This window comes from Mastigoproctus giganteus, chromosome 8 (assembly GCF_048544385.1).
Source record: "Mastigoproctus giganteus isolate SK-2022 chromosome 8, ASM4854438v1, whole genome shotgun sequence".
Lineage (NCBI taxonomy): Eukaryota > Metazoa > Arthropoda > Arachnida > Uropygi > Thelyphonidae > Mastigoproctus > Mastigoproctus giganteus.
In genome coordinates, this window is record NC_143582.1 from 167125705 (window position 1) to 167152342 (window position 26638).

Genomic DNA, 26638 nt, shown 5'->3' on the forward strand with positions numbered 1-26638 from the left:
ATTTTTTCTCATTTCCTCATATGTAACTATGCTCTTGCCATTTATTCTATCTTAGTTTTCTTAATATTCTAATTTTTCCTTGATCACTTTATTTACTATCTAGCTCCCAGCTCTGTGGGAGGCTTAATGCCTGTATTATAAGCAGCTAATTTTGTCTAACTTCTATTTGGTTCCAAATTGGCAGAATGCGCTTGTCCGACAGGAACAAATAATTGCTGGTGATTCTATTGTCAGGGAAACGGGGAACATGCTTTGTAAAAAGGATAGGTGGAACAGGACCAGGGTATGTCTTCCAGGGGCAAAGGATGATGACGTTGTACATGTTGGCACTAATGATATTAAGAGTAGGAGACCAGCAGAATTACTTAACAAGTACAGGTCACTGTTGAAAAAAAGCCGTGAATTAGGGTTGAATTTGAAAGTGTCTGCAATTCTGCCCAGACACGATAGGAGGGAGCATATGATAAGAGCCTTGTCGATCAATTTGGCCCTGGAAAGATTGTGCAAGGCTCAAGGGGGTAGAATTTTTTTCAGCCTGGTCTGTACTTGTTAACAGGAGAGACTGCTTCTACAGGGATGGGATACACTTAAATAGAAAGGGTGCAAGAATATTTGCTGATGCTATCGAGGCAGAGGTGAAAGTGATTCTTGCACTCCTACTATTGGAATGAGTAGCAGCCTGGAGGAAAACAAGATGCAGGATATTTCAGAGACTGCTGGGAGTCATTGCGGTACAAGTAAGCACATAGGTTGTGTTAGGGCGGCTAAGAGGAAGAGCAGGTGCATGTATACTTGCGTGTACACCAATGCTAGGTTAGTAAATAAATTTGATGAATTTGAGTTATTGCTCAAAACATCAAAGGCAGATATTGTTGGGATATCAGAGACGTGGTATCACACAGATATAAGGAATGCAGAACTGGAATTTCGGGAGTACAACGTCTACAGAAAGGATAGGAGGGGAGGAGGGGTTATGCTATTAGTTAAGAAACACATAAAATTCAAGGAAGTGAAGCCAGTCGACATCGCTGGACAGTGCAGTGTCGAGTCAGTTTGGTGTTACATAAGCATTGGGAGATCAAAATTTAGAGTAGGAGTGTGTTATAGGCCTAATGACTCTGATGAGTATAAGAAAACACTGTAGAGGGAAATAGAGTGGGCCAGTAAATCAGAGTCTTATAATGAGGGATTTTAATTTCCCAGATATTGACTGGAATTTGTGGGTTGGTCACACACACTAGCAAGGCTTTTGTGGATTTATTGGATGATTGTTTTCTAGAGCAGCATGTTCGGTAGGCAACTAGAGGGAGTAATACTCTTGATCTGATTATCAGTAGTGATTCTTCATGATTTGTTTGTTTTGTTTGTTATTTGGTTTTTAGGAGCATTAGCAACTAAGGCCATATTGCTCCGGGATATGCGGTGGTCATTCCCTGACCTTTCCGCATCCTCCGTATTTGGTGGTGACGGGCTCAAACCCCGGTCTAATCAAGAAGCGTGTGCTACGCACTGCTGCTCCTTCCCACCTGGCTGCGGAGGCGCCTAATTCTTCATGAATTAAGAATCTGCAGATGAAGGAACCACTAGGTGGCAGTGATCGCAGTGTGCTGAAGTGGGATTTACTCAAAGAGGTAACTACCATCAGGGGTAAAGGGAAGGGTTTTTGCTTTCGTAAAGGCAAATACAATGGTCTGAGACAATATTTAAATTCTATACAGTGGGACTAACTGATGATGTTACCAACAGCAAATTGAAAATGGGAAGCATTCAAAGAACTTATCTTGGAAGCTACTGGGCTTTACATACCAACTAAGAAATATTGTTCAAGGTTTAGGCTTAAATGGATGTCAGATGAACTAATGAGACATATGGCAGAGAAGAAAAATGCATGGGATACATATAAATTAATTGGTGACATGGAAGCCTATGTAGATATAAGCTGATCTGTAACCAAGTCACAAAGGAAATTAGGCAGGAAAAGGCAGATTATGAGAAATCTTTGGCAAAGGATGCAAAGAAAAACAGAAAAGAGTTCTTTACCTATGTAAACTCTAGAAGGAAAGGGATGAATCAGATTGGTCTGCTGGATATTGATGGTTCAACAGTTGAGGATCCTGCTCAGGTGGCTAACAAACTAAACAAGTATTTTGCATCTACATTCACACATGAGGAGTTATTCAGGAAGGGGAATGCCAGAGGTGAGGTAAACTCTGGCAGTGACCTAGATGATTTTGTAATAACTAAGAGGAAAGTGGAGGAGAAATTGTTGAGGATAAACATAAAAAAGGCACCCAGAGTGGATGGGATCTATCCAGTTATATTAAAGGAGGCAGCAAAGGAAATAAGCAAACCCTTAGCCATAATTATGAGAGCTTCTTTGGACTCAGGGAAGGTACCCATAGACTGGAGATGTGCAAATGTGACCCCAATTCACAAAGGAGGATCAAAGGCTGACACAAGTAAATATAGACCTGGGAGTTTAACTTCTGTTCCAGGAAAATTAATGGAGGCACTGGTTAAAGAGAAGCACTGCAGGATCATCTAGACAAGACTTCAGTTATGGCTCGGACACAGCATGGTTTTGTTAAGGGAAAGTCTTGCCTGATCAATTTGATTGGATACTATGATGCAGTCACAAAACAACTGGATGCAGGGAATAACTTTGATATTATATATTTGGATCTTAGAAAGGCTTTTGATACTGTTGCAAATGGAAGACTGCTGCACAAATTGGAGCAGTGTGGCATTGGAGGCAAATTGCTGCTATTGATAAAGGGATGGGTGAGGGGGAGAAGACAGAGAGTGGTAATCAATGGACACTGCTCATTGTGGACTAATGTTATTAGTGGAGTCCCTCAGGGTTCAGTGTTGGGTCCATTATTGTTTTCTGTATTTATAAATGATATGATGATGGTATATCAAGCTTAAATGTCCAGGTTGGCAGGGTTGTTAAGGACACTACTGACGCTATGTTGCTGCAACAGGATCTGGAAAGGTTGAGCAGATGGGCTGAGAGGTGGCAAATGAAGTTTAACATCGACAAATGTAAAGTACTACATATGGGAAACAGTAACCCCAGAGCAACGTATCAACTCTGTGGTACTACAATGACAGTAGTAGAGATATGAAGTTCTCTGAGCAGTGCAAATGGGCTACAAGAATAGCTCATGGTGTCTTGTCAATGATATACGGAATTTTTCTAGCAGGGATAAGAAGGTGATTATTTCCCTTGTATAAGGCAATGGTCAGGCCACACCTTGAGTACTGTATACAGGTCTGGAGGCCTCATTTCAAGATGTAGAGCTGCTGGAACGACAACGTGATTGGTAAATGGAACAAAACAGTAATCTTACCAAGAAAGGCTTAAGTTTTGCAAATTACAGTGTTTGGAGACTAGGCATCTGCGAGGTGATCTGATAGAGGTGTATAAAGCCTTGAATGGTTTGAGCATGCTCAGTGCTGATGGGATTCTTCCTCTTGCTCAGAATAATCACTTGAGAGGGCATAAATTCAAATTGAGGAAAGACAGATGTAGGATAGATGTGCAGAAAGTTGCCTTTAGCAAGTGGGTAGTTGATAGCCTAAATAAATTTAAGGCTCAGCTGGATAGGCATTTCGAACGAATGGAGGGGTGAAATGGGAGTGGGTTTTTTTTTTTGGCTGATGCTGCATAAGCTTGCTTTCTTGCATCATATGCCTCTACTAATGCTAAATTTATTTAATTGGCTTCTCCTACACTTCCTCTTTTTACTTAATCTATTGTTTATTTTTATACCTAATCTTCCATCTTTACTGAAGATGGAGTCCTCAGTGAAGACTGTTTCTAATAGAAAGTTACTAACTTGTTCAAATTTTAGAAAATTTGGTCTGCACTCTAAATTCTCCTCTTTCAATTTTCCTAGCTTTTATTTTTATGTAACTAACTCTGATCTAATAATTTATTCTAAGACATTTGAAGATCTTACAAGCTTAACGAGATATCTACATACAATGATGATCCAATTTTTAAACCTCCCATAATTAAACATTGTCAGCATCTTGCATTCATTTCATGTCTAATTAAAACTAAAAAGTGGCCATTATGTGTAGCACCACCTCACTCCAAGTTTAATATTCAAACAGTTCCAATGGAATAATTTTTAGTTATCAAAAGTGCTCAACTGATCGATGGGAAAGAACCAAGGCTTCCCCCCTTTAAAAAAAAAAAAAAAAAGTTGATGGAATGCTGTGCATTGAAGTTATAAGGCAAAATAATTGAAGTATATGTGCAGGACTGCTTTGAGCACAACTGTCGTTCTGAATGTTTTCAGTTTATAATACTTAAAATGGTGTCTCCTTCATTCGTCAAGAACAATGCATCATTATCCAATTTTTGCACCTCACTGGGAAAAGTCTAACTACAATCCATTGGGAAATGTCAAACGTGTGTCCTGTAGACCTTAATGATGTGAAAAATGTTCGTAGCCAAGACCTAAGTTTTGTGAAGGACGAGAGTCCTACAAGAATGAAGCACGTGAACCAAGACATTGAACCAGTCATTCCAAGGCTAATACCTGCAAAGTTTAGAAAATGGTTTTGGGTGACAGGAGATCAGTGTGCATACTATACTCCACGAAGATATCAGAATGACCAAGGTGTCAGCTTTCCCAGGAGCAAAAAGACAATTGTGGGAAGCAGTGCTCACTCAAGATGCTGCACTGAATGGATCTTTCTTTTCCTTGGTTGTCACAATGGATGAGACATGATCAGTCTGCCCAATGGAATCACCATGATTCAGCACTGCCCAAAAATTTCCATATAGCTGCAAGTGCAGAGCAAATGATGGTTGCTGTTTTCTGGGATACTGATGGAATAATCATTTCCTGTCACTGTAGTTACAATGAGTTTCTTTATGAGTTTCCTGTCACTGTAATGCCCAAAGGCACTAACAGTGACAGGAAACTCATAAAGAAGTTCTGAAGAAAGAGTTTCTCCCAGCACTTCAGAAAAAATGTCCACAGACTGAATCACATTTGTTTCCAGCAGGAGAATGCTTCACCCCATCATTCTGAAAATGTGCAATTTTGTTTAAAGACAACAACACTGAGGTTATCCCATATCCTCTATACTCGCCTGACCTTGCACCTAGTGATTTTTGGTTGTTCCCAACAATGAAGGATGCTCTTCATGGCAGATTTCCTAGCCAATAAGCAGCTGCTTCTGCCATTTACCACTGGGCTGAACAATACCCCCAAAGAAAGGTTTGCAGCAGCCTTCACAGCTTGGAGTAGGTGTGGAAAATGTGTGCAGCTTCTGTCACCTTCATACCTTATGATTTTTGTAATTTATTTCTCATAAGTTGTAAGGTACTTTTTGTACCTTATGAGAAATAAATTTGGAGACCTTATAACTTGAACACAGCTCATAATGGTACCAAATGTGCAAATTTAAAGCTGTTTTCATATTAAAAAATTATAAATAGTATTTATAATTTGTATTATTTATATTATTAATTTGCATATTTAAATATTTAAATATGCAAATTTAAAGCTGTTTTCATATTAAAAAATTATAAATAGTATTGTGAGTGTCTGCAGTTTTTTTTTAAATTTAAATATGGTCCCTGGGGCTTGTCACAGACATTCTTCCAAGTATAATAGGCTAGGGCTTGCTATCTGAGAGTCTTAAATACTGATGGAGCTGATATTCTGGACACATTGCAAGTGAAGTAGACTGAATTTTAAAGAAGTCTGGTGGTTCTACAACAACCAAATTCCACCTTCATATTGGCGGTACTGTTTGTAACCCTGGGTATATCCCCCATGTACAAGGCACGAAACACTGTATGTATACCACTCAGGTGTGAACCAATGTAAGCAGGGATTGAGATGAGGTGTTCATATTACACAGAGGAATGACACTTCTCTGTGTCAACAGAGAATATTAGGTGGTAGTAAGATGCATCATCTGGTGTAACACTTTGCTTACTGGACACTTAGAAATTTCAGTCTTCTGATAGAAGTCACATGATAGAAGAGATGGAGGTTGCTGGAGCTTTTCTCCAACAACCCCCCATCTCTTCTATCGTGTGGTACTCATATGAATGATATCTTTAGAGGTCATGATGGGCATTATGGCAAGATCTAACATTCCTTACATTTCAAGGGTATAACCTTAAAATGGTATTAGACAGTCCAGAATTAATCTGAGTAGTGTGTATGTGATTGTTGAAGCCATGTTGTGTCAAGGTGTTGGGTATATTCTTACCATGTGCACACCATATCCAAAAATTTTATTAATTCATATTCCTATTAATTCATTATGTTTTCGCTCCTCACCACTTTTACTTATCTGATGACTGCATCGTGAATAGTCAAACTAATAGAACAAATTTATCTGTGAAAAAATCTAAACCTTCCCAAAACTTCACCATTCTTTTCACAAATAAAAATGGTCTCAGTTTTGATATCAATGATATCCATTTCCACTTACAATCTGCCACACCTCACATTTTTCTGACAGAGCCTTGATTATTGGTTGCCTCACACAGAGTGATTTCACACAGAGTGATTTTCCAGGTGTTTTCCAGAGAAAACACCTGGAAAAACAGGCTTTGGGGGAATTAGTGCTTGCATCATGACAAAGCCGTTTCACACTCAACACTTCCATTCATGAATTTATTGGGAAAACTCCATCATTTTGGTCCCCCCCCATTTGTTATACACACTGGGTTTAGACTAACTGTAATTCCCCCTCCCGACATAAAGCCTCTTGTCACTAATTTGCAACAACTGAGGAAACTATTCAAAGCATAATACTGAAACTATCAACAACTGCAAAACAAACTTATCTGGAACGCCACCAAAAGCTGAAGAGGTGGAGACCTACTTTGAAGGAAACCCATCCAAATACCAGTACGATTCACCATTTCATCATTCACCATTCATACACACTGGGTTTAGGCTCCCTATGATCCCCCCTCAAAAATAAAGCCCATTCTCACTAATTTGCAACAACTGAAGAAACTATTCAAAGCATAACACTGGAACTATTAGCAATTGCAACAGGAACTTATCTGAAATGCCTCCAAAAGCTGCAGACGTAGAGGCCTGCTTTGAAGGAGACCCATCCAAATAGTCAGTAAGCTTCACCAATTCATCATTTCACCACTGATAATAATAAGTTGTTAACAGTTAACTCCAGCACCAGGAAGTTTTCAACATTTGTCATTAAGTAATCATTTCTATTATATATATTCTTTTTCTTAGAGTTTCCTAAGCTCTCAATTTAAACTTTTGAACTTTGGATTTCAAAACTTTATGGTTTTCAGATAGATAATTTAGTTGCATTAACCCTAAATAAATAATACTTATTTATTTAATTTAAAGGTAATCCCATCTTTAAAGATCAATTCATTTAGCTCAAAAAGATTGTTAAACCAGTGTTATTCAAACTTGTTTTATTTTTTTTAATTTTTTTTTAAATTTTTTTTTTTTGACAATACAGGCCACTTTTATATCTGAAGCAGAAGATATGGACCTCAAAAAATATTAAATTATGTATTATCAAATTATTTCGGAGAACTAAATTTAAGCCTTATTCAGTACGTTGTGATGAATTTAGTAATTTTTAAGAGGAGAAATTGTTAAAGATAATTTGCTAGTGCTTATTTTGATATTTGTATTCTTGATATCTTTACTTTTACTTAAACTGTAGCTTCAACTGGGAAAGGTAAACATAAGCACGTTACATGATGTCATGACTTATGAAGGAATTATCACTGACTATTCACCTCTGAGTTACTGTCTTTTTCCTTGTCATAGCACATGTGCAGAACTTTCTCTGATGGCAATTCTTTTTCTATAATTTAGATGTAGAGTGATAACCTCAAATTTCAATTCCATGTACTGTTAGATGAAATCAAATCTCTGAGATCACAAGTTGATGATGCCCTTTGGAAAATTTGAACAGAGACCCAAGCATCCAATTCTATATAGTTAAACTGATGCTTGCCCAAGTCCAGCCCTAGGACTGAATCTTTCAATGTAGAAAGCTTTGGTTCCACCTGAGATAGTTTACTGTAGGATTCATTTGTAAGAGAAAATGGAAATATATTCTGTAATAAAGACAGATGGAACAGAACCACAGTATGTCTGCCATGTGAACAGATGAGTGGCTAACCAATTATCAGTTTTTAAGGGTAATAAAGGGTGCAAGGTGATACATGTGGGTACTAATGACTTAAAACAAAAAAACTGTTGACTTGGTCAAGAAATATAAGGTCAAGCCGGAAAAATATCATGAGGAAAGGACAAATGTTCTTGTATCTGTAATTCTGCCATTGATAGGAGAAAATAGATGATGATAGTCGTGGATTAACTCTAGACTCAAGGGCCTGTGCAAGGCTTATAGGAGGGAATTTTTCACAACTTGGCCTGTCGTGGTTAATAGAAGAAATTTGTTTTCTAAAGCTGGAATACATTTGAACAGAGAATATGCTAGAGTTTTTGCTGGTGTCATTAAGGAAGCCATCAGAGTGAAGTGGGTTAGTGACATAGGCCAAAATCACATTTGCATCCTTTATGTATGCAATTGTGCCTAATCTGTAATTACCTCATGCACAGAAAGAAACATTAAAATAAGTTCAAAAACCATCAGCAGTCAAAAACCACTGGGAAAATTATGTTTAAGCAACTATAAGGGATGTGTTAGGGTTGTAAAAAGCCAAATGATACCAAAGTTAATTTGTTTATATAATAATGCCAGGAGTACTATAAATAAATTAAAAAATCTGAGCTTTTAAGTCAATTAATGCTGATATAAGAGGAATAACATAAAGATAGTGCCATTCAGAGATAGGGGTTGAGGAATTTCATTTATGATAAGCATTGCGAGTTCGGGGGGGGGGGATTATTTCTTATGAAGAGCTCTCTGAAAGCAATCAGACTGTATCCAGAGTCAGATCAAGGTTAAGATGAAATTTGCAGCAAGGTTCTCTGCAGTAACAGGAAATGATATTTGGGATATGTCACACACCATTGACTCTGAGGAGTACAACAAAAATTCTCTATAGGCAACTTGACTTGAATGGGTAGCCAAGTGTAATTGCTCAATATGATTGACTTCAACTACCTCCTATAAATTGCAAATCATGGATGGGCATCACACCAAGGGGAAAAAGATTTTTGAGCTATCTGGATGATTGTTACTTATTCCAGCATGTCAAAGAAAGAACAAGGAGCTCTAATATCCTCAATTGGTTCCCAACTGCATCCAAAATTTGATAGTGCAGAACCAATAGCATATAGTGACCACACTGTCATAAAATTGGTAGTATTCAAAGAGATTTCTGTAGTCGATGGAAGAAGGGAAGGACTTCAATTTCAAGAGAGGTGACTATAATGGATTGAAATATTTCTTGACCTCTATTAACTGGAACAAAAACTATAAGCTGTTGAATACAAGTTCATTATGGGAAATATTCAAGGAATTTATCCTGGAAGCTACCGGTGCACTTGCTCCAATGGAGTTTTGCTAAAGAAAGATGCTAAGAGTTTAATTAAGCAAAAGAAAAAAAGCACAGAACAGCTGCAGACTATCATGAGATACAACAGAATCCCATTAATACAAACTTCAAGGGACCTAAATTAACAAGGTTTATAGTAATGAAGTTCACCAAACATGTCAACATTTATCCCCCCCCCCTTTGTCACACACAAAAACAAAAGAAATAAATGAAATAAAATAGTAAAAATAAAAATAACAAAAGTTTTGCCTATAATACTAAGAATAATGCATATTTTGTTTAGATTTTCTTTTATTTATGAGAAGAGAAACAACGTAATTGAAACAAAAATATAGTATATATGTAATTAATATCCCAAAGTAGTAAAAGAAAAATTATACACTTTTAATATTAAAGGAAAAACATACAAATCACTCTTTAATCTGATTTAAAGAAAGAATCTAATCTAATATTGAGAATTTGAGAACTTAGTTAACAAATTCCTTGAATTTGCCAACAAAATCCATATGCCCCCAATTCCTCAACACTATCACATTCGTTTTTTTTTTCATACCTGTTTTTCAATGATATTATCTCTCTCTGAAACAGTTGATTACACTGATCAGCATCAATTTCCTCCCTGAAATAATTGACAGATTCTTGTAGTAAATATGTTGGAAAAACTCAGATGTGCTTAAAAAGTTCTCATCACCCTCAGTTTTCAAATATTGTAGGTTAATATGACTGAAAACAAAGACCTGTAGTTGGCTTAATCATCTATTTTATCTATTTATTTTTTTCTAAAACATTCAGGAGATTTCCAGAGCATTTGGGAGCTTTCTACAACATTGCAGAGAGTGTTCCAGAACATTCTAGAATGTTGTTACATACAAAAGAAAGGTTGGAATATTTCTGGAAAGTTCTAGAACTTTTGACATAGTTCCCTAGAAATGTAGCCTTCTAGACACTTCTCTACTGGTATAAGTGGGTTCCACACCAAGCAAGCATTTTCATATTCAAAAAGTGTGTGTGTGTTTCAAAGAGCTAGTGGTGAACAAAGTGAACAAGTGTTGTGCGCTTAGTGTAAATCGTGATGATAGTCGTGGATTAACTGTTTAAATTAGAAATAAAAATCTACAATTTCTTAATTGTGTTATGTGCATGTACCTCAACCGTATATGAAATATGTTGGGTTCCTGCCAAAATAAGCCTGATAGCTTTTGCTAAATTTGTGGAGAAGTGGTATTAAAATCACAGCAGAAACCACTGTCACAACTTGTGAGAAAAGCCTATGAACTCTATTTTGGATGTAAGGTTGGAGATCAAGATAAAGTATGGGCTCCAAAGATTTCCCATAGCTCATGTTCAAGAACATTAACAGGTTGGCTTAGAGGTAGTCAAATCGCTTTTGCTGTTCTGGTGATATAGAGGGAACCCCTCAAGACCACATAAACAATTGTTACTTTTTTATGACCAATATTTCTGGAAAATCCAAGCATAAAGTAGAGTATCCCAACATACCTTCTGCTCTAAGACAGAAGCTCATGATGACACAATGCAAAGCCACCGGAAACTTATGAACTTGACTGATTCAGGATCAGAAAAGGAGTTTCCAAAAGATGTAGAACCCAGAATGAGTACACGTCCAGACTTTAACTCTTGATACTGCAAAGCTGCATCTAATCACTCAGGCAGAATTGAACAATTTGGTTAGAGATTTGGACCTCCCCAAACCCAAGGCTCAATTACTAGAAAATCATGGCTTCAGCAGTGGAATCTTCTTGAAAATTGTCAAGATATCTTTTTATAGGCAATCTAACATTATTGGAACAATGTCCAGGAATTAAGGAGTTACACCTGGGGCACATCCCCAGGCAGTGGATGCCTTTCAGTGATTCATTCAAAGTCAGTTTGAAAGCAGTTTTACTCCATAATGAAAATAAGTATCCATTTATACCATTTGGCCCATGCAGTTCAGTTCACATGAATGAAGGTAACATACGAGAATCTACAGATTTTTTTGCAAAAAATATGCTATCAAGAATACAAATGGAACACCTGAAACTGGTAGCTTTGCTAACTGGGTTGCAAGGCGGGTACAACTAAATACTGTTGTTTTTTTATGCAAATTGGACAGCCAAGCGAAGAACTGCCACTACAGCGTAAAAAAAAAAAAAAAAAAAAAAAATGGCCAGACCACTCAGAAACTACACCAGATCAGAAAAATGTAGCACATTGTCCTTTGGTGGATTAAGTCAAAAATCTATTTACCTCTATTGCACATTAAGCTAGATATGATAAAAATATTTGTGAAAGCGATGGACAAAAAATGAGGATTTTCCTGTTTGAGACAAAAGTTCCTCGAATCAGTGATGCCAAGATAAAAGGGGCAATTTTTGTGGGTCATCAATTCAGAGAGGGTGCTGACTCTCTCTTTAAAAATTACAGCTGTCAGTTGCAGGCTCCGAAAAAACGATAAGTGTTTGCCTTTTTATTTACATAATTGTTATTTTATATTGTACTTAATACATAGCCTTATAGTTATAGTTACGCTGGTTATTTTTATTTAGATAAACAGTTTCTGTAGATATACGTAATACTTAATATACGTAAAACCGTTATTTCGTTCGAATCTTGCAGCCATTGTTTTTGTATATAGTGGTAGGGAATTCAAATTTTTAATTGAGGTAATTAGGTAGCTGTAACGTATAATTTATAGAGTAATACGCTTCACTGTTTCTATTAGATAATGTAGTATTGACATTTAATTAATTTAATTTATTGATTTTATTAATTTAAAGTATCATGCCTCAAACTAGAGCAGCAAAGCAACGGGCACAAAGTGGCAAGAGTGCTGTGACTCGGAGGAGAACTGAGGGGGGCGATTCTCCAATGCATCAGAGCCTAAAAAAATGTGCGACTTGTGAAATGTTTGCCAAACTCTCTGGAACAGAACATTATATTGCCATGGGGGATGTCTTTGTGTGTGTGCGATGTAAGGAAATCAGGCGACAACTCAGTGTTGTTATGGGCCTATATGAGAGTTTGAAGGAGAGGGTGGATGCCCTCGAAAGATCTAAATTCAGGGGCCCATCAGGCTCTCAGCTACCCACATCAACGCCATAGCTTGCACTTGGTCATCAAGCAAAACAGTGGCAACCCCCAAGGCAGAATGCGCTGGTCCCTCAGGAACTAGTAGTTGTTGGAGACTATTGTCAGGGAAACGGGAAACATGCTTTGTAAAAAGGATAGGTGGAACAGGACCAGGGTATGTCTGCCAGGGGCAAAGGTTGATGACGTTGTAGAGCGGATATCATCTTTTAAGAGCACAAAAGGTGATATAGTTGTACACGTTGGCACTAATGATATTAGGAGTAGGAGACCGGCAGAATTACTTAACAAGTACAGGTCACTGTTGAACAAAAGCCAAGAATTAGGGTTGAATTTGAAAGTGTCTGCAATTCTGCCCAGACACAATAGAAGGGAGTATATGATGAGAGCCTTGTCGATCAATTCGGCCCTGGAAAGACTGTGCAAGGCTCAAGGGGTAGAATTTTTTTCAGCCTGGACTGTACTTGTTAACAGGAGAGACTGCTTCTATAGGGATGGGATATGCTTAAATAGAAAGGGTGCAAGAATATTTGCTGATGCTATCGAGGCAGTGTTAGGTGGGTCGGAAAACTGATAGCTTGGAGGGATACAAGGACTAATAGTTTAACAGTAGCCGTAGGCAGAGGTGAAGGTGATTCTTGCACAACTTCTATTAGAATAAGTAGCGACCAGGGACAGATGGCAGTCATCCTGAAATAGGTGGGTATATGGGATGTGTTAGGGTAACTAAGAATAGGAGTAGGAGCATGTATGCTTGCATGTATACCAATGCTAGAAGTATAGTAAATAAATTTGATGGATTTGAAGTGTTGGTCAAGACATCAAAGGCGGATATTGTTGGGATAGCAGAGACGTGGTGTCACACAGATATAAGGAATGCTGAACTGGAATTTGGGGAGTACAATGTGTACAGAAAGGATAGAAAGGGAGGAGGTGTTATGCTGTTAATTAAGAAAAACATAAAATCAAAAGAAGTGCATCCAGTTGATATAGATGAACAGTGCACTGTTGAGTCAGTTTGGTGTGACATAAGTACTGCAAAAGCAAAAATAAGAGTAGGAGTGTGTTATAGGCCTAATGACTCGAATGAGTACAATGAACAATTGTACAGAGAAATAGAGTGGGCTAGTAAATCGGAATGTCTTATAATGGGGGATTTTAACTTCCCAGATATTGACTGGAACTTGTGGGTTGGTCACTCACACACTAGTCAGACTTTTGTGGATTTATTGGATGATTGTTTTCTGCAGCAGCATGTTCGAGAGGCAACCAGAGAAAGTAATACTCTTGATCTGGTTATCAGGAGTGATCATTCGTGTATTAAGAATTTGCACATAAAGGAACCACTAGGTGGCAGTGGTCACAGTGTACTGATGTGGGATTTACTTAAAGATTTAATTACCATCAGGGTTAAAGGAAAGGGTTTTTGCTTCCGTAAAGGTGAGTACAGTGGACTCCAACAGTTTTTAAATTCTGTACAGTGGGATAAACTGACGTGTTACCAACAGTAAATTCTAAGTGGAAAACATTCAAGGAATTAATAGTGGATGCTACTAAAAGTTTCATACCTATTAAGAAATATTGTTCAAGGTTTAGGCCTAAATGGTTATCTAATGAACTAATCTAATGAGACTCATAACAGAGAAGAAAAATGCATGGGATGCATATAAATTATCAAGCGACTCAGAAGCCTATGGTAGATATAAGCTAGTCTGTAATCAGGTCACAAAGGAGGTTAGGCAGGCAAAGGCAGATTACGAGAAATCCTTGGCAAAAGATGCTAAGAAAAACAGCAAGGATTTCTTTACTTATATAAACTCTAAAAGGAACGGGATGAATCTGATTGGTCCACTTGACATCAATGGTTTGACTGTTGATGATCCTGCTCAGATAGCAAAAACTGAATGAGTATTTTGCATCTACATTCACACATGAGGAACTATTAAGGTTTGAAAATGGCAGAAGGTTATCAAATTGTAGCAGGATACTTAATGATTTTGTAATAACTGAAAGCAAAGTGGAGGAGAAATTGTTGAAGTTAAACATAAAAAAAGCACCTGGGGTGGATGGGATCTATCCAGTTATATTAAAGGAGGCGGCAAAGCAACTAAGCAAACCCTTAGCCATAATTATGAGAGCGTCCATGGACTCAGGGGAGGTTCCCATGGACTGGAGATGTGCAAATGTATCCCCAATTCACAAAGGGAGATCGAAGGGTGACACGAGTAATTACAGACCAGTTAGTTTAACTTCTGTTCCGGGTAAAATAATGGAGTCACTGGTTAAAGATGCATTGCAGGATCATCTAGACAAGACTGCAGCAATAATTCAGACACCGCATGGGTTTGTTAAGGGAAAGTCTTGTCTGACAAATTTGATAGGATATTATGATGTGGTTACAAAGGAACTGGATGCAAAAAATAATTTTGATATCATATATTTGGATTTCAGGAAAGCTTTTGATACTGTTGCGCATGGAAGACTATTGTACAAATTGGAGCAGAATGGTATTAAGGGTAAGTTGCTACAATAGATAAAAGGATGGTTAAATTCGCTTTCAATTTTATTGTATTTTATTCTTGTTATACAACATTTATTTTATTTAGTTTTAATATTTTAATATACAGTTATAAGATCAGTACGCATGTATTTTATTTTATATTATCATAATAAAGACGTTTTACAGATTTGTGTCAGTGTTATTTAGTAGCATTACAGATGAATGACAGGCAACTGGAATGGTAAGATCGGCAAAAGGCAATATGAAGAAAGACTGAATATGTAGGCTACGCACCGCAACAACCAGGCATCTCAGAGGTAACATGATTGAGGTTTATAAGGTCCTGAGAGTGGTTAGTAAGATGAGTGAAGGAGGAATTTTCATTATTATAGAGAATTCCAGAACTCAGGCATAAAATCAAATTACAGGGGAAGAGGTTTACACTAGATTGTAGGAAGTTTTCTTATAGCCTATGAGTCATTGATTACTGGAACAATTTGCCATCACAGGTAGCTGAGGCAGACAGTTTGAATAAATTCAAAGGTCAAATGAATAGTTACCTATGTAAGGAGGGGAAGCAAATAATTTGTATTTTCTTATGTACTCTGTGTCCAGTACAAAAAAAAAAGCCTGTTGCTTCCTTGCACTATATGGCTATTAATATTACTACTACATGGTGCGAAAAACTTTAGTTGATTTGACTTTCTTATTTATTACATTACAACTGATTGACAGGGTCATAGTCAAGAGACTTTACCACTCAGCAAGCATACTTATTTAACTAAATTATAAATCCTAGATATCTATCTTTACATCTATCAACACTCAATCACAAGCAATAAAACTGCTTTTTTCTTTTACTTCAAAAAAAGTTGCTAAAAAATTTTAAAAAAAATTATACCTGTGGTCAGCAAAGATTATGGTTCCATCTAAGTCATGGCGTGTTATATATTCATCCTCGACAGTATCAGTTAGAGAAAGCTCATTATAAGGACTGGAGTTTACTACTTGAACAAAGGCCTTAAATAATAAATTCCTTTGATTATCTGAAAAGAACAGTTTTAAATTTTTTTTTTTTTTTTTTTAAATTATATATCCCCCAAATTTTAATATTTAAGTAAATCATAAAATCTAGATAACCTAAAACTCAAAATAAATAATTTACTACATAACACAGTCTTACCTAAGTATACATCAAAATTAGAAACAGGTACTTTTTCTATTTGCTAATTACAAAATTTCAGAGCTATTTGCTAATTACAAAGCAATTAAGAGGTACTTGCAGTCATGTTTATCCGACAAAATAACTGATGTTTTAAAATCTCTGTTGATACTTTTATCTATAGTTAGAAATACAGATGGATTAAATAAAGTCACATAAAAGTTGCTTGAACAAATCTACAAGAACAGTTTAAATCAAATGTAAAAGTTTTAAAAATGGTGTATTCGGGGTCATGCACATTCAACTTGCAGCTATTCAAGCACTTCTCCAAAACTCTGGTGACCTAAGAAAAGAAAGTCATCCCCACATGACAGAAGATATGCAGAAAGCCCTTCTAGAGGGAAAGAGTTGTATCGAAGATTACAGGTTTTGGCTCTTGATATTGTTCAATGCCAGAAAATTTTGAGACTATAGAATGCATCATAGAGACTACAGTTCAATCTGGAATATATATATATATATATATATAAAAAAAAAATTGCCGATGTCAATCCAGGATGTGTATTTTGTTTGAGAGGTAGCTACTATACTGGGAATAACTTTTCCTTTAAAGTTGGAGCTATCTACAATAGACAAGCTTAACATTACAAAGGATTTTAGTATTGCTTAAGTTAATGTTGTTGCCCAGATCAAAATTAAAATTCTTTATTTTGAAGTTTGACCTGCATAATGATTCACGAATCTCACACAACCAAATCAAAATATTGTGCTGCTTGAGGTTTGTGATGCAGTTTTTTTCTCATTGTTTTACATAAAAGGACATACATTGTCTGTCTTATTAGTATTAGTAATGGCCATAAGGTGCAAGGAAGCCTAAGGCTTATGCTGCACCAGCAAAAAAAAGGAGGAAAAAGTAAAATAATAATAAATAATAAAAGAAAAGGAAATAGACAATCTATGCATTTTCCTCCTCCCTTACGTAACTATCCAACTGACCTTTGAATTTCCTCACACTTTCAGCCTCTACCACCCATGTAGGTAACTTATTTCAGTAAATTATAACTCCATGGCTAAAATAAAAGTTCCTGCAATCCAGTCTAAACATCTCCCCTGTAACTTCAATTTATGTTCCCTAGTTCTAGAATTATTTATAACCATGACAATTACATCCTCATTCATTTTACTTTTCCCTCTCAGAGCCTTAAACACCTCAATCAAGTCTCCTCTAAGGTGCCTAGTTTCCAAGCTATGCGACTCACATATCCAAAGTCTTTCCTCATACGGACACTGTTGCAAATCTCATCAGGCAAATTACCTGTCTCTGGACCCCTTTCAAGAAGCTCAATGTCTTTTTTTCAGATGCGATCTCCACACCTGAACACAGTATTCCAAGTAATAACAGCCTTATATAACGGGATTATGACATCCTCATCTCTACTAGCAAATGTTGGTTAACTCACGAATAGGACACAATGGGCCTTCTTTGCAACTTGTCTACAATGCTCGGAGAACTTCATATCTGACTGTATCGTAACTCCTCTCATGTTCCTTTCTTCCACTATTGACTTTACTTCAACTCCACCAGGTGTAAGACCTTGCACTTTTCTGGATTAAAGCAAAGCTGCTACTTTTTTGACCATCCCTGAAGTCTACCTAGGTCCCTGTGAAGAAGCTCTGCTTAGTGGTTATTATTAACTACTCTACCAATCCTTATATCATTTGCAAATTTAGACCACGCCCTCTATCCCTTCATCGATGTCATTTAAGAAAATCAAAAACAACCGTGGTCCCAATACTAATCCCTGGGAAAACCCACTTCTTACATTAACTCAATCTGAGGAATAAACCTTTACCAGAACCCTCTGCCTCCTACCCCAAAGCTATCCTGTTATCCATCAAAGGATTTTCCCATTTGATTCCAACCTGTTCCAGCTTATAAAGTAATCACTCATGTGGGACTGAATCAATTGCTTTGCTGAAATCCAAATAAACAATGTTGAAATTATTCCCTAAATGCAGCTCTTGAGTGATCCTGTCAAAATAGCTAACCAGATTAGTTAAACATTATTTTCCCTTTACAAAACCATGCTGAGTATCCTTCAGAATTCCGTTTCTATCGAAATGATCCTGAATTCCACCCTTGATCATTGTCTCCACGATTTTCCCTATTACTGAAGTTAGACTTCCCGGCCAGTAATTTCCCACTTCACTCTTAGATCCACTCTTATGTATTGGAGACACATTGGCACTTTTCCAATCCAACGGAATCACTCCCAAGTCCAGTGATGCTCTCATAATTAGCTCAATGGTTCAATGCACTCACTTACCACCTCCCTTAAGGTTATAGATTATATACCATCAATCCCAGGAGTCTTACTGGGGGTTGATGATGTTGAAATTTCAACATCATTAATTACATTTCTTTCAACTTCACTCCCATAATTTCTCATTGACACAAAGGGTTTTTCTTCTGTAAATATCAATGAAAAGTAACTGTTGAGTTCATCTGCAACATCAGCCGGGGGTATCCAATATTACCCACATCCATTACATAAGGATCAGATCTGGTTTGTCCTTCTCTTCTTTGCATTTATATATGTGAAGAATTCCTTATCCCCGCTCTTTGCCAGCGATTTCTCATTATCTGCCTTTGCCAGCCTAACCTTTTCTGTGGTACTATTACAGATTAATTAGTAGCTGTTGTAGGCTTCAGTACTTCTTATTGCTCTAACTTTTCCATGATATCTTTTTCTGCTCAAGTAATCTGGTAACTTCACATTCATCCAACTTGGAATCCTCCTTATGGAGTATTTTTTTTAATGTATATACGCATTCAAGGCTTCTGTGATTAATGTTTAAAGGTAATTTTAAATATACCACAATTCAATTGTATTCGCTCTCTGTGAGATTTCTAGCCCATTAATATAGGCCATGTAGCCCCTTAAGCCGTCATAATTTCCTTTCCTGAAATTACAGCCCATTCCTTTGCATGTAACTATTGCTACCCCTCTCTCTCTCTCTCTCTCTCTCTCTCTCTCTCTCTCTCTCTCTCTCTCTCTCTCTCTCTCTCTCTCGTTCAGCATAGGACTGTGTGATCACTTCCTGCTACTGGCTCCTGTACTCTCAGCCTTATTATGTCATCTGGTTCATTTGTGATGATTAGGTCTAGAATATTCTTTTCTCTAGTACTTTCCCTGACATGTTGATACAAATAACATTCATCTAGTATGTTTAAAAATTAAAACATAATTGATTTAATTTTTTTGTCCCCCATGTGTAGTTTCCTTCCCATTTGCTTCAATCAATTAGAGGTACATTAAAATCACCCATAATAAGACATTCACACTTACTTGCCCATTCCATTTGCATGTAGAGGCTCTCATCATAATCTTCACAGTCACCTGGCCTGTAGATTACTCCCACCCTTATTATACCTTTGCTTCCAACCATCTCACACCATACAGATTCTATACTAGTATGGGAAACTTCTAAATCCGGGAAAGCTTTCGTCACACTCAGGCTGCTTTTGATAAGAAGCGTGACCTCATCACCCCTTTTATTGTCCTATCCTACCTAAATATATTGTATATACTGTATTGAAACTCATCATCCCCTCTCTCTGAGTGGCACCACATTTCTGTAAGCCCTATTATGTCAGCGTTACTTGTCCTAACCAGCAGTTTGAATTCACTCATTTTACTTATGATATAACTGTACAAACAATTAAGACTTAGTGTTCTTGTTCTTGTCTTTTGACAGTGTTGACTTCATTTTCATCCAACTGATTAGGTTGAGTCCTTTGGGAGAGCACTAAAGAAATTTGATTTGAATTACAGTAAACCCCCGCTATTCGCGGTATCTGTATTCACGGTAGCTGATTTAATATAAAATGAAACCTAAAAAAATGTGAATTTTAAACCGCCGTGAAAATTTTCTGCCATAAAAAACATGGGGGGTGGCTAAAATCATCTTTCCCCGTCAAAACAGTGCTCAGTGGGTGGGGGGGAGAGGGGTGACAAAATTGCGAGCGTGGATGTTTCTCGCTAATCCTTGTTCAGTATGTGTTATGCGCTTGTCATGGAAGATTTTGTCGTTTGCTTTTAATTTATATGCTTATAAATTGAATAAATTTATCAATTTATAAATTGATATGCTTACAAAAGTGAAAAATCTACCGTTTTGCAGTGTGTTAGTGTAAACAGACTTTTTCGAGTGTATTAACGGTAGAAAGTGACTTTATTGTGGACAAATTCTTTTCTAACCCCTACAAAAATATGGCTACGAATAACAAGGGAATTGTGAAAAGATCAAAGAAGGTGATGACATTAGCGAGTAAAATTCAATTATTAGACAAAATTTCTAATGGTGAAAGTGTCTCGTCAGTGGCAAAACATTATAAAATCAATGAGTCAACGGTACGATCAATCAAGAAATCGGAAGAAAAAATCCGCCGTAGTGTCTGTGAAAACGCGCTAATTGCTTCAAAAATTTGCTCTGTAACTCATGATGTTAAATTTGAAAAAATGGAAAAAGCTTTAAATCTGTGGATAGAAGACCGAACTCAAAATAAAATTCCCTTAAGTTCACTCATCATTCGTGAAAAGGCAAAACGCCTTTATCAACACTTTAGCAAAACTGGTGATAGCACTGGCGGGATAAGTTTTTTAGCTAGCAAAGACTGGTTTGAAAGATTTGTTTGAAATTTCTAATAAATATTACATTTAATATTAAATTGTTTCTTATTTTCATTTCGATGCCTTATGCTTGCATTTCACTATGTACGGTCTATGTACATAGTCATATTATCAAGGTACATATAATACATACATAGAAAAAATTTTAGACTAGTTTTTCCTTTATATTTTGTATCTTGGAACGGAACCCCCTGTATTACTATGGGGGCCATAACTCAGTATTCACATTTTCGGTATTCGTGGCATTTCTCAGGAACGTAACCCCCCGCGAATATCGGGGGTTTACTGTATTCATATAAGTCAGTGTTTGTGGACCTCCCCTGGAACTGGTCTGTAGACCAGTTCCAGGGGAGATCCGCAAAACGGTGGTCAACCATATATATATATATATATATATATATATATATATATATTAAAAACAGATAATTCATATAAAAATAATACATAATCCAGTAGCATAGCAAAACTAGAGCAAAAGTTAACATAAATTAAATCAACAAGGAGGGGAAAAGTAAAGGTAGACAGAAACCGTAGCTGCAGGTCCCCAAATAATTTAGAGTTCAATTAAATCCAATTAATAATAATAATGAATTCATTTAAATTTAAAATAATGCCAATTATATAATAATTTAGCAGTACCCTCGTTGTAAGGTACCAGTTCCAAGAGACGTGAAATATCACCAAAAAGGGGCTAAAGCGAACTAGTAAAAGAAAAGTAACAAAATAATAGACTGACCATTATGCCCCATATCAACAGAGCACCACAAGGCCAATAATGGTCATGGAATCGCTGCATTTCAATCGCTAGACAAATCATCGCAAAGGTGAACAGATCGAAGGACCAAACTACCCCTTTCTCCTCCGATCGATCCACATAGCGGTGGTCCTTATGCAGCGAAAAATAAACTATAGAACAGACAGCACTCTAGAGCAGAGCCACACCACCAACATAACGTAAGCTTAGCCAGCTTATATAGACAGAAAAGGAAATATATGCTACTGGCTTATGTATTATTTTTATATGAATTATCTGTTATGTACTGGGCATCGTGTGGAGGATGTGCATTTTGCTGCCTCTCATGATAGCTTAATATTTATTTATCTTCTTATTTTATGTTATTGCATTATAAAATTTTTAAGTCATTATTCAAAAAAAAAATAATAAATATATATATATATAGTAGTAATATATAACAGTTAAAAAGGAAAATAACAAAAGTTATAGTATGTCTAATGCTCCAAAACACGCAGTGCAGCAGTAGAAGAAGCAAAAGGATATAAATAATGTTTGATTTGTAGAATAAGTAGTGTTGTGAAAATGGAAATGAAAAGTTCACAAGGTGCCAGAACTAAGAGAAGTTTAAGGGATAGTAGAAAGTGGAAGTGAAGTGGTGGTTAAACAGGTGAAAGAATTTGAAAAACCTAGTGCAAAAATGAACTGGGACTGAGGGGGGGGAAGGAATATACAAGTAAATAAATAACACTATATTCAGATATGAGAGGGCAAATATGCATAATTCGAATATAGTAGATGAAAATATGATACATAGCTAGGAAATTGGCTGTGTACATTGCTCCTCTGTTCTACTTAATAACTTCAGGTAAATTTTAGTTTTGGTTTCGATTTCCCTTCTTTATAAGCCTATGGTATTAACACTCATTTTTACTAATGCTTGCTTATACCAGAACCCTTTCTTTAAGGTTGGGCCTTACACACCCAGTAAGTTCAGTATTTTTAATGACTTTTTCTACACTTTTTTCCTTTATACTGTCTTTTTCTATTTTTTTTTCCCGTTCATAAAACTATTAGTGCAATATGAGGGTGATACGAATGCTCCATCTATCCTAAATCCTATCGCTATTTTCTCCTTCTTTTAAACATCTTTTCTCCCTTTCCCCTCCCCTAGAATTTACCATTCCCTATAAGATTTGCTTGTCTATACTTTTTCATGCACTTCACATACATTTGTATTATATTCCACGTTACACTGCGTAGGGACTACCTTGTCTACTAGTATTACAATAAAAGGCTGCATATTTGCCCCCCTTATTTCTAATACTACAGACAAGTTTGGAAACGCAGTGCCTGATACATGGTCAGGAGTAGTCCCCTGTTGAATTTCCTGGCTATGCATCATATTTTCATCTACTATATTCAGATTATGCATATCTGCCATCCCCTGATTTGACCTCTTGCTAAAATTGCCCTCCCATATCTGAACATAGTGTTAATTATTTATTTATTTTCTTTATATTCCTTTTTTTTTTTTTTTTTTTTCCCCTTCAGTCCCAGTTGATTTTTGCACAAGGTGTTTAAAATTCTTTCACCACTCCTTCACTTCCACTTTCCCTTACACTTCTCTTAGTTCTGGCAGCTTGTGGACCTTTCATTTCCACAGAGTATTTATTCTACAAACTACACATTATATATATATATGCCTATGTTATATATAGGGCTCTGCAAACTTTTTTTGATATCTGAAGGGGTCCATAGATCTCAGTAGTTGGGGAACCACTGGTATAAGTGAAAAAGAATTTTCATATAACCTAAATACCTCACCCACTTCACAGAACTATACGAGTGAACACCCACTTGCAGATATTGCACACACAAGTGGAGCACAAAGTTTACTTGGTGCATCATTCCCATATTTTCAAGAAGTTCTGGGAATGAGACCAAATGGAACACAACCGACCCTAACAGTAAAATACCACCTGCCAACTTTTCCTGCTCAGGCCAGTCCAGGGTGAAAGTAGTACATCAGGGCTGCTCCCCACCAGGTTCACCTTTTCACAAGTTTCCCATGGGTCATGGTGCATGCCCACATGAAAGATTCCAGTGATGTAATCCTGGTACCAAGTAGGGGCATTAGATCTCAGGAATGCTGATAAGGAAGACCAGCAGCATAGCTAGGAAGGCCCCTCACCACATACAGGTTCCCACACTGTTATGAAAGAAGCTAAAGAATTGTTAACAGCAGAGACTGCTTCTACAGGGATGAGATACACTTAAATAGGAAGGGTTCAAGAATATTTGCTGATGCTATTGAGGCAGAGTTAGGTGGGTCGGAAAACTGCTACCTTGGGGGAATACACAGACTAATAGATTAACAGTAGCCACTGAAAGAGGTGAAAGTGATTCTTGCACTGCTTCTATTGAAACAAATTTAGCAGCAGCTCATGAAACCAAGGCAATGGGGATTTCCAGGAGTGCTGGGAGACAGTGGAACAAGTAAATACATGGGCTATGTTAGGGTAACTAAGAGTAGAAACAGGTGCATGTATACTTGCATGTACACCAATGCTAGGAGTATAGTTAATAAATTTGATGAGCTTGACGTGCTAGTCAAGACATCAAAGGCAGATATTGTTGGGATATCAGAGACGTGGTGTCACACAGACATAAGCAGTGCAGAATTGTAATTTGGGGAGTACAATGTGTACAGAAAAGATAGACAGGACAGGAAGGGAGGAGGAGTTATGATGTTAGTTAAGAAACACAAAATCTAAGGAAGCGCATCCAATTGATGATGATGGACAATGCAGTGTTGAGTCTGTTTGGTGTGACATAAGCACTAGGAAAGGAAAAATGAGAGTAGGTGTGTGTTATAGGCCTAATGAATCTGATGAGTATAATGAGCAATTGGCAGAGAAAATCATCAGAGTGTCTTATAATGAGGGATTTTAATTTCCCAGAGGTTGACTGTAATTTGTCACTCACACAATAGCAAGGCTTTTGTGGATTTATTGGATGACTGTTTTCTACAGCTGCATGTTTGGGAGGCAACTAGAGGGAATAATGATCTGGTTATCAGTAGTGATTCTTCATGCATTAAGAATCTGAAGATAAAGGAACTACTGGGTGGCAGTGATCACAGTGTGCTGAAGTGGGATTTACTCAAAGAGGTAACTACCATCAGGGGTAAAGGAAAGGGTTTTTACTTTCGAAAAGGTGACTACGGTGGTCTGAGACTATTTAAATTCTATGCGATGGGACCAACTGATGATGTTACCAACAGCAAATTTTCATACCAACTAAGAAATATTGTTCAAGGTTTAGGCCCAAATGGATGTCAGATGAACTAATTAGACATGTGGCAGAGAAGAAAAATGCATGGGATAGATATAAACTGATCTGTAACCAAGTCACAAAGGAGGTTAGGCAGGCAAAGGAAGATCTTTTGCAAATTAAGCAAATAAAAACAGCAAACAGTTCTTTACTTATGTAAACTCTAGAAGGAAGGAGATGATTCAGATTGGTCCACTTGATATCGATGGTTCAACTGTTGATGATCCTGCTCAGGTAGCTAAATAAAATTAATTGATTATTTTGCATCTACATTCACACATAAAGAATAGGAGGGGAATGCCAGGGGTGTATTAAACTCTGGCAGTAAGCTAGATTTAACCCCAGGGGCTCACATCTGGTGAGTATGGACTTGGCACACCCAGGGTCCTGAGCTGGATATCATCATTCTTCATTTTCTTGGTGATTCCCTTCTACTTTTGACACACACACACACACACACACACACACTCTCACTCTCTCTCTCTCTCTCTCTCTCTCTCTCTCTCTCTCTCTCTCTCTCTCTCTCAGGGTAACTTGGGAATGGAGAAACAGCAGCTATGAAATTCACCCTGAAATGCTGGAAGCTGGAGAGGAAAATGTGTAGTGGCAATTATTGCATTATCTGGTAGTGGTTTTCCAAAGAACAAGTATTGAAAGAATAGAGCCTTGCTCTAATCTTCAAAAAGCTTTTCTTTAACCCTTTTTTATTTTGCTTTTTATATATATTGTGCCAATATATAAAGAAATATAATTATAAAACTATATTACAAGGTAATACATAAAGATAAATATGGAATTAGAGGAATTTCATCATTTTAACAGGTAAAATATATACAACTATCTTAGAAAGAGAAGTATTGCTGACTGTAACCGTGAAAAGAATAATCAAGTTTTAGGCCAAATACAGAATGGCAGAATCAAATATTTTCTCTAAGAAAAATTATAGGAAGTCATGGAAATAATATAACAAGAACTTCACCAATGCTAATTTTTTAAGGGGGAAAAACATTTTTATAAAAAAATAGCAAATCTGTAGTGAGAATTGAAGGAAGCACTGGAAGTTGTTTTAAAGATAAGTAAGGCAGCAGCACCACATTATCATCACCTCGTATAATTTTCACAGGCAGCTTGTTGATAAATTTAATTCTTTAATAAAATAATGTCAGTTTCTAATAAAACTTAGTGTGGGAGATGTAAACACTGAATCACTATTATATGCAGGTGACAATATGAGCTCGCAAGATCTACAAGAATAAATAGATAAATCTTATAAAGAATTTGGCATGAAAGTTAATTACACAAAAATAAATATGAAAACTAAGTAAGATAAGGAAAATTTAGTGCGTGGACTTCATTAATCAAAATTTTGAACAAATTAAAAGAGGCTTCAATAAAGATGGAAAATTCGACAAAACAATAGAATAAGTAAAGTTGAAAGTGGTATTAAATTCATTTGGAACAAAATACAAATTTAACTCTATATAACAGTTAAAAGCCTATATTAACCTATGGAGCAGATAGCTGGATAAGAAATAAAATAACTAGTCAAAAATCTTCAGACACAAAAGTTATAAGAAAAATACTATGGTTCTCTCTAAAATAACACACACTCACAAGT

At 36.7% G+C, this 26638-nt stretch overlaps 1 protein-coding gene across 6 annotated transcripts in view; it reads right to left on the reverse strand.

Annotated features, from left to right (window-relative positions):
* Positions 1-26638, reverse strand: part of LOC150081989 (circadian locomoter output cycles protein kaput-like) — a 269964-nt gene that overhangs the window by 56080 nt on the left and 187246 nt on the right. For all 6 annotated transcript variants that reach the window (XM_090379039.1, XM_090379036.1, XM_090379038.1 and 3 more), the window contains one exon: positions 15997-16141. In XM_090379039.1, the coding sequence (XP_090235165.1) occupies positions 15997-16141 (145 nt within the window). The remainder of the gene's footprint in view (positions 1-15996; positions 16142-26638) is intronic.